Source organism: Lutzomyia longipalpis, chromosome 1, assembly GCF_024334085.1.
Source record: "Lutzomyia longipalpis isolate SR_M1_2022 chromosome 1, ASM2433408v1".
Classification (NCBI taxonomy): Eukaryota; Metazoa; Arthropoda; class Insecta; order Diptera; family Psychodidae; genus Lutzomyia; species Lutzomyia longipalpis.
This window is the reverse complement of record NC_074707.1, coordinates 45553066-45565265: the sequence shown is the minus strand read 5'-3', so window position 1 is coordinate 45565265 and position 12200 is coordinate 45553066. Positions and strand designations below refer to the sequence as shown.

At 41.4% G+C, this 12200-nt stretch overlaps 3 protein-coding genes across 4 annotated transcripts; 2 read left to right on the top strand and 1 right to left on the bottom strand.

The window, feature by feature from the left end:
• Positions 1-157: 157 nt before the first annotated feature.
• On the top strand, positions 158-1880 carry LOC129787772 (26S proteasome regulatory subunit 7). Of its 2 annotated transcripts, XM_055823535.1 has the most exons (4): positions 231-347; positions 437-474; positions 555-1037; positions 1101-1880. In XM_055823535.1, exons 1-4 carry the CDS (start codon positions 278-280, stop codon positions 1809-1811), a joined length of 1302 nt encoding a protein of 433 aa, XP_055679510.1. In that variant the 5' UTR covers positions 231-277; the 3' UTR covers positions 1812-1880. The 2 variants fall into 2 exon arrangements, with proteins under 2 accessions (XP_055679509.1, XP_055679510.1); XM_055823534.1 differs by having other exon boundaries at positions 158-347; positions 555-1880.
• Positions 1881-2151: 271 nt separating this feature from the next.
• LOC129794067 (uncharacterized) lies at positions 2152-7554 on the bottom strand. Its single transcript, XM_055834699.1, has 3 exons — positions 3285-7554; positions 2350-3065; positions 2152-2205 (listed from the first exon to the last, which is right to left on the bottom strand). The coding sequence occupies exons 1-3, from the start codon at positions 7552-7554 to the stop codon at positions 2152-2154; spliced, it is 5040 nt and encodes a 1679-aa protein (XP_055690674.1).
• Positions 7555-8532: 978 nt separating this feature from the next.
• On the top strand, positions 8533-10091 carry LOC129787770 (uncharacterized). Its single transcript, XM_055823530.1, has 3 exons — positions 8533-8632; positions 8856-9268; positions 9331-10091. The coding sequence occupies exons 1-3, from the start codon at positions 8593-8595 to the stop codon at positions 9604-9606; spliced, it is 729 nt and encodes a 242-aa protein (XP_055679505.1). The 5' UTR covers positions 8533-8592; the 3' UTR covers positions 9607-10091.
• Positions 10092-12200: the final 2109 nt, after the last annotated feature.

The following is a 12200-nucleotide window of genomic DNA, read 5'->3' as shown; positions in this document are numbered from 1 at the left end:
CTGTGGCGCAGAAATACGTAAAAACTCGTTGAATTCTGATAAAATTGATAATGTGAGCGAACAAAACACTCCGGCAGATTTGTCCGTTACGCGAATTTCTTCTTCTTCTTTCAAATTTTCCCCAAACTGCGCGAACTTTGCGAGGAAGAAGAAGAAGACGGTGCTGTCCGGATGTCAAAAAGTTGCTTGTAATCTTTGGAATAATTCTTCTCCGTGTAAAGGAAGATTTTCTTTGTGTTTTTCGTGAAATAGAGAGTAGAAATTAACGTGAATTGCAATGCCTGATCACCTGGGAGATGATATGCGTAAGGTGAAAAGTGAAGAAGGCGAAGAGAAGGAAATTAAAGGTAAAATTTGGAGGATTTCCCTTTTGCTGACGAATCCCAATAAGAAGGGAGATTTTCATGGAAATTCACAACTTTTCTTGCTTTTTTAGCTCTCGATGAGGCTGATATAGAACTCCTGAAGACTTATGTAAGTATTTTAGCAATTTCCTGTGAGATTTGTAAGAGCTGGAGAAAGTTTCAGTAACATAACCTCAATTCTATGACCAGGGACAAGGGCAGTATCACAAAGCCATTAAGCAAATTGAGGATGACATCCAGAAGGCTATTAAGCAGGTGAATGAGTTAACTGGTATCAAGGAGAGCGACACAGGGCTGGCCCCACCTGCCTTGTGGGACCTGGCGGCTGACAAGCAGACCCTGCAGAATGAGCAACCGCTTCAGGTGGCTCGATGCACCAAAATCATCAACGCGGACAGCGACGATCCCAAGTACATTATAAATGTTAAGCAATTCGCCAAGTTTGTCGTAGACCTGGCGGATTCTGTGGCACCCACGGACATTGAGGAGGGTATGCGGGTGGGAGTTGATAGGAATAAATATCAAATCCACATTCCCCTCCCGCCCAAGATTGATCCCACTGTGACAATGATGCAGGTGGAGGATAAACCTGATGTCACGTACAGCGATGTTGGTGGGTGCAAGGAGCAGATTGAGAAGCTTCGGGAAGTCGTAGAGACGCCACTCCTTCATGTAAGGAAATCTTTTCTTTTTGTTTTGTTTTCTTTGCCTCATAAAAATGTTTTTTTTTTGCAGCCGGAGAAGTTTGTGAATCTGGGCATTGAGCCTCCAAAGGGCGTGCTGCTGTTCGGGCCGCCAGGTACGGGGAAGACTCTGTGCGCTCGTGCCGTGGCCAATCGCACAGATGCCTGTTTTATTCGCGTCATTGGGTCGGAGCTTGTGCAGAAGTACGTGGGCGAAGGTGCCCGGATGGTGCGGGAGCTCTTCGAGATGGCACGCTCCAAGAAGGCCTGCCTCATCTTCTTCGACGAGATTGACGCCATCGGTGGGGCACGTTTTGACGATGGAGCCGGTGGAGACAATGAAGTTCAGCGTACCATGTTGGAGCTCATCAATCAGCTGGATGGGTTTGATCCGCGTGGCAACATTAAAGTTCTCATGGCCACCAATCGTCCCGATACCCTCGATCCAGCCCTCATGCGTCCCGGACGTCTCGACAGGAAAGTGGAATTTGGGCTTCCGGATCTCGAGGGACGAACACACATCTTCAAGATTCACGCACGCTCCATGTCTGTGGAACGGGATATTCGCTACGATCTGCTAGCACGATTGTGCCCCAATTCCACGGGAGCTGAGATTAGGTCGGTGTGCACCGAAGCAGGCATGTTTGCCATTCGGGCACGTCGCAAAGTGGCCACGGAAAAGGACTTCCTCGAAGCCGTCAATAAGGTCATCAAGAGCTATGCCAAGTTCAGTGCTACCCCACGCTATATGACCTACAATTAACATTTGTCTCCTTTTCTATCGCTACGATAAATAATAATAATAAAAGATTTACTAAAAATCAAATAAAAATATCGTGTCTGTTCAGCTATGCATTTCTACACCGTTGGTCCGATCGCGATGAAATTTGGTACAGAGACTCCTGGTAGAGCCTACCTTATGTTGCTGTTCTTGTTGAAGCCCTCTTCCGTCACAATACACTACACTCGCGAGATGGGCGCCCAATCTATTTTTTTATGTCCTTTTCTTAAAATTCTCTTTTTCTTCGATCTTTTCACTGCACTCTTTTCACTCTAAATTTTTGTTCTACTTTTTTTATTTCACACACTCACTAAGATCAAATTTAAATTTTCACAAATTTCACTTCCATACTCCCCGGGCTGATCTTCTTGATGATCTGAACAATAACACGTCCTCTGAATAGGACTAATAAACATGGAACTTGGAACGTAGCAAATTAAAGATGGATCGGCAGCTTAGCGATTTTCTCCACAGATCTCGTGTATTCCCCACGAGTGGTTCTAATAGTAGCAACTCTCACCAAATTATCACTGCCTGGGTGAACTGCTATAATACGGCCTAGTGGCCAACGTTGAGATGGGAATCGTTCATCATGAAAGATAACGACATCTCCTATATTCAAATTGTCTCCGAGCTTCAACCATTTATTCCTCTTCGTGAGAAGTCGGAGATATTCGGTCTTCCATCTCTTTGCGAAATTTTGCATCATTTGTTGACACAATTGCCATCTAGACAATCGATTTGTAGGGAGATGTTCCAGTGATGGATCCGGAAGTGCATTCAATGGTTTATGAGCAATGAAGTGTCCAGGTGTAAGCTGAATGTCGTCAACGGGTGAAATTGGTTGTTCAGTCAATGGGCGACTATTAAGGACTGCCTCCACCTGATTAATCACTGTAAGCCATTCCTCATAGCTCAAAGGTTCATCCTTAATTACTCGTTTCAGGTGGTATTTTACGGATTTTATATTTGCTTCATAAATTCCACCATGGTGTGGAGATGCTGCTGGTTGGAAATGCCATTTTATGCCATCGCCGGAAGTGGCATCAACAATTTCACGTTGTCCTTGCTCTTGGAACAAAAGTCTCCTCAACTCCCTTTCAGCGCCAATGAAATTCTTCCCATTATCAGAATAAACTTCAGCTGGAGATGATCTTCGACTTGTGAAACGGCGAAAGGCAGCTATGAAAGCTTCAGTAGAAAGACTCGTCACCAATTCCAAATGAATTGCTTTGACTGCGAGGCAAACAAAAATGCAAATCCAAACTGGTCGAGTGGCTGCTCCTCGTATAGTCATTCTCATTTTAAAAGGTCCAATGAAATCGATACCTACATGTTTGAATAGGTCATTCGGACTCTCGAGATTAACTCTTGACTCTGGCAATTGTCCCATTTGCTGATGAAGGAAACGAGGCTCACGTCGAAAACAACAAACACAGCTTCGAGTGATCTTACGAGCGATGGACCGTCCACTAATAGCCCAGAATCTTTGATGAATTGTGCTGAGAAGTAATTGAGGTCCGGCATGGAGATTGCGAAGGTGTTCATGACGAAATATTAACTCAGAAAGATGTCCTTTCGGTAGAAGAATCGGATGTTTGGCATCATACGGAATTGCTGCACGTTCAATACGACCACCAAATCTTATCACTCCTTTGGGATCGATGTAAGGATTGAATTGAGCAATCGATTTCCATTTCTTGCTGGTTAGGATTTGACCAGAATTTATTGCTTCGAATATATCAGGATATTTCTCTGATTGCTCTTGACGCAACAGACAATTGAGGGCTTCATCTAGTTCTTCAGGTGACAGTGGACCGAGAGAACGATCTTCAGGGTTGGAACGTAGATTTTTCTTGAATCTCAAGCAATATGCGGTAACGCGTAGCAGACGCATGTACTTGGAATGTGCAGTCACAAATTGAGAGAATCCATTGCTGTTCTCTTCATTTGTTAGATTGATGGCAGCTTCCTCATTCGTGAGAGAATGCTTGGTAAAAGGAGGTGGCCATGATGAAGAATCTTGACTGAGCCACGTCGGTCCATTCCACCATAGCTGGGAATCAGCAAGTTGCTTTGGCGTTGCTCCACGGGAAATTATATCAGCGGGATTTTCTGTTGATGGAACATGTCTCCATTTCTTCACATCAGAAATGTTTTGAATGTCACGTACACGATTGGAGACAAAGATCTTCCAATCCTTTGGTGGAGAATTAATCCAATGTAGGACAATCTCAGAATCAGTCCAATAATAGCAGTCGGAAATGCCGGACTCTTTGCTAACTTTTGCCATGAGTTTAGCACAAAGTGCAGCACCACAGAGTTCGCTCCGGGGAATGGTAATGGGATCAATTGGATTGACTCGTGATTTTGAAGTCATCAATTTGGAGGTAATTTCATTTGTCTCTGTGTTGATACTGACCAAGTAAATTGCAGCACCGTGTGCAAGTTTACTACTGTCGCAGAATCCATGCAGTTGTTGAATTTTGGGTGCTTCCATTGGAGAAATCCAACGAGGTACAGAAATTGATTCCACATCCTTCAGGCGACTCTTGAATGTCTGCCATTTCTCAAGCAAATCCATTGGTAGTTCCTCTTCCCAATCCAATTTTCGACGGGTAACTTCCTGCATGAGAATCTTAGCATCAGTAATTACCGGTCCAATTAAACCGAGAGGATCAAAGAGTTTTGCTACGTCAGAAACGAGGGTTTTCTTAGTCACAGGTCCATCTGACATTTTAGGAGCTGCAAAATTGAAGACATCATTTTTGGGATTCCATGTAATTCCCAAGGCCTTCACATTTCCTGAGATTTCCTTCATGCAGTCCTGGCGATCTTCTGGTGGGATGTTGATCAGTAAATCGGGATTATTGGATGTCCACTTGCTCAAATGGAATCCAGCGGATGCAAATAGTTCAAGGAGCTGCTTCTGCGTTTCTAGAGCTTCTTGGAGAGAATCAGCGGTTATTAGCCCATCATCAACATAGAAATGTTCTCTGATGGCTCTCGCAGCAAGTGGAAATTCCTTCTCATATGTATCAGCCAATTGTTTGAGTGCTCGGGTGGCATGATGAGCTGATGATGCAACTCCAAAACAAACAGATGTGATTCTGAATTCTTGAATTGGGTCTTGTGGACTAGCACGGAAAATAATGCGTTGGTAATCGGCATCAGGTAAGTAGAGTTTCAGTTGTAGATACATTTTTGAGATGTCTGTAGTCATGGTGTACTGTTTGAGGCGGAATCGTATTAGAATGGAGTACAAATCAGATTGGACTGCAGCACCGATAAGAAGAGCATCATTTAGACTAGCACCACTTGATGACTTAGCACCAGCATTAAAGACGACTCGGGCTTTGGACAATGGTGCACCTTTCTTGTACACAATGTGGTGTGGTAGGTAGAAACATGGTCGCTTCATAAGTTCTCCTGGAGGAACGGGTTCCATCCAATTGTTGGCTAGATAATTCTTCATGGTCTCATTGTAGATATCTCTGAGGATGGGATGTTGTGCTAAGCGTTTTTCAGTACGAAGCCACTGACTTATAGCTTGGGATCGAGATTCTCCTAGGGGAGGAGAATCTTTTCGGAAAGGGAGATGCACGACGAATCGACCTTCAGGATTTCGTGTGTGAGTTTCGACAAACCATTTCTCTGCCTCTTCATGTTCCTTTGAAATGGGTTTATCTGCAGGAACTTCTTCCATTTCAAAGAAGGCGCGAAGAGTTGAATCAAGTTCTTCAATAGTTACAACATTCAGATTGACCTTGTCGTCATCATTAGAGTTTCCATCATTTTGGCTGATTTCATGTTCTCCAACGATCACATAACCGAATGTGGTGTTCTTCAGGATTGGCATCTTGGGTCCCAATGATACTTGATTATCTAGGACAATTCTCCAGTACCTATCACCACCGATGAGAAGATCTACCGGTCGAGGTACGTGGTAATCAGGATCTGCCAGAACTATGTCTGGCGGAATATTGAAGTCTGCTGGGTTGACCTTCCAGTTTGGCATATTTCCATTGATCGATGGCATCACCAAGCAGTCAAGATTGATGTAATCTTCTGCATGACGTGGGAAAATGGTAGCATTCACGAGATGTTTTGCGCCACAGAGCCTATTGGCGACTCCAGACACGGTTATGCTCACCGATTTCTTTGGGATGCGAAGTTTATCGCACAGACTCTGAGTGATGATGCTCCGTTGCGCACCGCTATCAAGAAGAGCTCTGCAGAGATGAACGTTTCGATCTTTGTCCAGAATTCTAACAACAACAGTGCCAAGGAACACTTGAGTTTTGTGGGAAACATTGGCAGTATTCACATTGGTTGTAATACTGGCGGTTGGTACATTTTCCTTACCAACATTGGATTTTTGGACTGTATTTTCTGGGGCTGATTCTTTGGATGATTTTGGATCATCCTTTGGGACGGATGGAGCTGTGGAATTCGCGAAAGCATCATGGAGGAGTATGTTATGTTTCCCATCACATTTCTTGCATTTTCTGAACGCGCAGGTGTTGGTCATGTGGATATCGGTAAGACATTGGCGACACAACTTCATTGTGCGAATGTGTTGCAATCGATCATTTGGGGATTTCGCAGTGAAAGCGCTGCAGCGGAAAATTGGATGATTCTCTCCTGGGCACAGAGAGCAACCATTGACAATTGTACTGTTCACAATATTCGTGGTATTTTTCTTTGACCATGGAGTGGTCTTGGCTTTCGAGGTTTCCGATTTAATATTATTGACCACCGAATCTAAGGCAGGAGACTTCTCGAGAACTTCACTTCGCTTATCCAGAAATTTATAGAAATCATTCCAGGAGGGAATGCCTTCAGGGGAGTCCTTATTCCATTGGGATTGAGATTCGGCATCGAGTTTATCGTAGATAAGACTGATAATCCAGAGATCACGTTCAGTGACCTTTAGGGAATCTAAGGCCTGAAGAATTTCGTGGCATTGAGCAGTAAGCTCTCGAACATTGTCTTTATTGGCGGTTTGGATTTTTGGGAGGGAAATTAGTCGACGGACATAATCCATAGCAATATTTGCGGGACGCTCGAAACGTTCAGTGAGCATTTGCCAGGCGATGGGATAATTTTCGGCAGTGGTTGCAAGATGCTTCACCAGTGAAGATGCTTGCCCTTTCACCGATGATTTCAGGTATTGGATTTTCACGGCATCAGGGAGATTTGAATTCTCATGCACAGTGGAAACAAAAATGTCTCGGAATCCCATCCACTCGGAATATTTGCCACTGAACTCTGGAAGGGTAATTTGGGGCAGTTTCACATGATTCTTGGGGTGCTGGGCAGATTGGGAATGGTTTACGGACATAATTTCAATCGCGTGAGTAAGCCTGGCCATGATGTCGTTATTGGCACGATGCTCATCATTAAAGGTCTTCATCTCAGCGCGCTTCATCATACCGATATCTTCCGCGGTTTCAAATGCCGCCAAGAATTCTATTTCAGCTTGGGAATCATTTTCAATCTCTTCTGGGGTTCTCTGGGCTTCATTCAATTTATCACGGGCATCACAAAACCTCTCTTGCATCAATGAGAGCCTATCTAATTTGCCCTGGATTGTGGCAGCATTTGTGGAGCATTGCAGATCTTCTTGGCTGAGTGATTGGAAGAAGTCGCGAATATTTTTGGTGGATGCGGTGGCGTCGCCAATAGTGGCGCGGAGGCCGGGGGCACCTCTCTTAGGTGGCATTGTGAGGAGGGAATTTTCAAGATGGAATGCTGGGCGCTGGGTCCCTTTTTCTCCGGTTCGATAGTGACCAAAATGGTAGAGCCTACCTTATGTTGCTGTTCTTGTTGAAGCCCTCTTCCGTCACAATACACTACACTCGCGAGATGGGCGCCCAATCTATTTTTTTATGTCCTTTTCTTAAAATTCTCTTTTTCTTCGATCTTTTCACTGCACTCTTTTCACTCTAAATTTTTGTTCTACTTTTTTTATTTCACACACTCACTAAGATCAAATTTAAATTTTCACAAATTTCACTTCCAACTCCTGATCCAAGGCGGTTTTTACCAACGGCATTCATTTTCCCCCCGGAGCCCCCCTTCGTAGCGCCCCCATATAAAATTCGTGCTTTTTTGACTACTTTTTGAAATTGGCGCCATTTTCGGTACTATTTGCTCAAGAGAAAATGAGATGGATGCATTTTACCGCTATCCGTCTCCCTCACACTTTCAGTTTTTTACAGTTTTCTCGCGTTTTCCGCCGAATTTTCCGGCCGGAAGTAAGTTTTTGCAATCAGGAAGCGACGCCGCGTCGAATGGCATCATTGGTTTGAAAAGTTCGCGAAAATGCATTTCCGGGAAATGAGAGTCGTGTAAAATCCCCAACCGTCAAAATTTCCGCGGGCCCCAAATTCCGCACGGAGGAGCTCCCCGAGGCTCCCGGAGCACCCGTAAGTGCCCCAGGAGCCCAAAAAATGCGTTTTATGCCCACAAATTTAGGAAAAAAACACGGAAATCACGAATTTTGTCGAAATGCAGAAAAAAAGTTCGTTTAGTTCAAATATTATTTCATGCCATCTCGTTTTTTTCTAAATTATTTTCCTAAACATCAGACATTCCACAGATACGTCCACGGAAGAAGCAAAGAATTCCAACGAGTGATAAAGTTGAGGTTAGATTTTTTAGGTTCCAATTTTTGGTGCATCAGGAGTATCGCATAACCTCAATCACATTTGCACACATAGGTTCCGTTGAAAAAGGTTGAAAAATAAAAAGAAGAAAAATGGCTGTCTCCAGAGAAAAATTGAAGACCGAAATAAATGGTAAGTTGATTGAAAAATAAACTAAAAATACAATGGAAAATTTCCCCAAACCCCGAGCTAAAGATTTGTGCAAAAATCTCCCCAAAATGCTTTGGGGAAAGTGCAAAAAAGCTCATTGATGTTTGGGTTTGACGCCGGGCGACGCTTGTCGCTGAATTTTCCCGGAAGGAATGAATTGTTTTGGTGCAATGTTGTGAAAGTCTTCTTTTAATGCCACTTATAGCCATCCTGAAGGATGCCGATCTGTCGGTGATGTCTGCAAAGAAAGTCCGACAGATCCTGGAGGAGAAGCTCAGCTGCAATTTGTCAGCCCGCAAGAAGGAAGTGGATGAGTTGGTGATGGATTATGTGAATTCCAAGGATGAGGGATCTGAGAGTGATGATGCCGAGGAGTCTGAGGAGGAGAAGCCGAAACGTGCACCCGGCAAGAGGCCCCCACCCACAAAGAAGCCAGCACCGAAGCGTAAGGGCGGGGATTCAGATGAGAGTGAATCTGGGGGCGAAGCTGGGTCAGATGATGACTACAAGCCACAGAAGAAGGGCCGTGGGGCACCAAAGGGTGGAAAGCGCAAGAAGACCGCCTCTGAATCCGATTCCGATGAAGACTGGAAGGCACCGAAGAAGCCCAAGAAAGCCGTAAGAAAATTCTTTTTTTTTTCACTTTCCGGAAGAAGTTTCAATGATTTGTTTTTTTTTAGGGCGCTGGAGCTGGTACGGGCAAGAAGGGCAAGGGAACAGGCTTCACACGAGCATACACACTCTCGCCCGAATTGGCAGCACTCATGGGGGCTGAGTCCCTACCACGCCACGAGGTGGTAAAGAAGATTTGGGCCATGATCAAGGAGCGCAATTTGTACGACCCGAAGAACAAGCAGTACGCCATTTGCGACAGCGACCTGCAGAAGGTAATGGGGGTGAAGCGTTTCCGGACATTTGGGATGCTCAAATATCTCCGGGAGCATTTTATCAACTAATTTCAGAGCCGTGTCATGCCCACCAACGATGGGGTAAGCTAAACTTCTTTCCCACACCACTTTCTTTCTTTCTCTCTGCGTGAAATGTGGAGGAATTTGATGTCCAAACACTCTTTTTGTTCTTTTTTAATTTTAATTTTTTTCTCAACGTAGAATTGTTTAAATTCTACAATTTTTTCTTGAGAATTTTTTTTGAAAAAGAAAATAGATTTTAAGCTAAGAAGAAGTGAGAGAAGAATTTCAATTTTGTCTATTTCGTGAAAAAAAAATTTGTAGGAAATCTACAAAAAAAATCAAGTCTTGGTATGAAATAAACTTTTTTGTTTTTAAAGGAGAAATTGAAGATAAACTATAAAATATTCCACGATATTCTTTAATTTACTATAATAAATAATAATTATTTTATTATGATGAGAGTGTAATACATAAAAAAAATTATAATTACAATTTTCAAGTAATAAATGACACATTTCGCTTAAAAATTACTTTTCTCGTGTTTTTTTTTTGGAGTAATAATATTTGTAGGGGGGGGGAGATAGCTGATTAATAAACTGCAAGATCGTCAATTATTTTGCTTGAGACCTCAAAATTCAATTAATGCTGAAAAAGCGGAAAATTCGTTTAAAAGGAGTTTATGCACAATTTTTGTTCGATTAAGGAGACTATTCATTTTACAATCCTGACAAATGTTAGATGGAATTAAAAGTATTCAATATAAGCCGAAAATTCCTTTTTATTTATTCGTTAAAATTCAAACAAAAAAAAACTAAGCCACGCCCTTTATCTCTGCATATTTGTCTATGAAGCATATGCTTCAATGCTCTTTAGAAAATGTAATTTTAAGTATTTTACTCATAAAAATATTTTAAAGAGATTATTAATTTGGCAAACATAAAAAAAGAAAGAATCACAGCTAATGGTTGATTTTTAGGAAAAATTCCTTAAAAGGGGTTAACCCTTTTGCGTTTTTTTGGATCATACATAGACCCAAACATGAAACATTTTAATTTCCCATTTTTTTATAAATTCAATAGTTTTGCTTGAAAAATGTCCTCTGAGAGCATTCATAGAATAAATATCGTAAAAAAACGCATATTTCAATGTTTTTATGTTTCACGTTGGACCCTAAAGGGTTAAAATGTTCCAACTAATCCCGAAAATAAAGAATAAAACCTAAATGTTTTACCATATCTCTCCTTGTTTTTTTTAAATATCTTCAAAGAATCTCTCAATTTAGATAGAAAATCTGCCAAATAAATTAATTCCTCTTTCTTAATTTTAATCTCAAAAAAGCGCTATGATTTCACATTTAATACATTTTTTATTAAAATTAATCATATTTCTTCGCTATTAGATAAAGATAAATTCTAAAGCCACGCCCTTTATCCTCACATTTGTCCATGAAGCATATGCTTCAATGCTCTAGAGAAAATGTAATTTTACGTATTTTACTCGTGAAAGATTTTAAAGAAATTATTAAAATTCATTTTTAAAATGTTCAAACTGATCCCAAAAATAAAAATAAAATGTGTTTGGCTATTTTTGAATGTTTGTTCTCTCCTTAATTTTTTTAATACTAGAAAATCTTTAAAATAAATTAAGTCCTTTTTCTAAATTTTAAAGGAAGTCATGCAGCTAGTATGGGCAAAGTACCTAATTGAAGGAAACGCAGAAAACAATTTTAACCTACCCAGTCTTGTAGGGCATCAAAAAAGGATAAAGAATCGCCAAAAATATTTACCATTTTCCACTGGGGTCACAATGAAAAAAAGGCAATAAAGTTTTGTAAAAATTCAAAAAAATTTGCCGCCATTCGCCATTTTATTCATTTCAATGCATGAATCATATGTTTCAATGCTTCGTCATGAGCTTGTCGATGACAGTTTGACATTTCATTCATTTTTTTTTTTTTGGAGAAAATAAAAAAAATTGCGTATTTTTTTAATTTAATTATCGTGGTAAATGTGTTTTACGTGTTGTTCAAGAGTGATTTTTATGTCTGAATACCTGGGATGAATTCCCGCACAGCTTGTGACCGTCTCAGCGAGCACATCTCTCGTTACAAAACAAAGCAATCCAAAAACATTGGTCGTGGATCGTCTGGAAGATGGCTTTTTCACGAATTGAGAGATCCTCTGCGCTGGAATCCTTTGCGTTTCACACTACCACGACGGACAAGACGATGGATTGCTGGTTTTGTGATTCCCTGGATGTTGTCACGCAAAACCTTACGATGTTTCTTGGCACCACCTTTCCCAAGACCTTTTCCACGACCAATGATGTGCTCGCTGAGACGGTCACAAGCTGTGAGGGAATTCATCCTTTAGGTATTCAGATATAAAAATCACTCTTGAACAACACGTAAAACACATTTACCACGATAATTAAACTAAAAAATACGCAATTTTTTTTTATTTTCACCCAAAAAAAAATAAATGAAATGTCAAACTGTCATCGACAAGCTCATGACGAAGCATTGAAACATATGATTCATGCATTGAAATGAACAAAATGGCGAATGGCGGTCAATTTTTTTGAATTTTTACAAAACTTTATTGTCTTTTTTCTCTGTGACCCCAGTCGATACTGGTGAA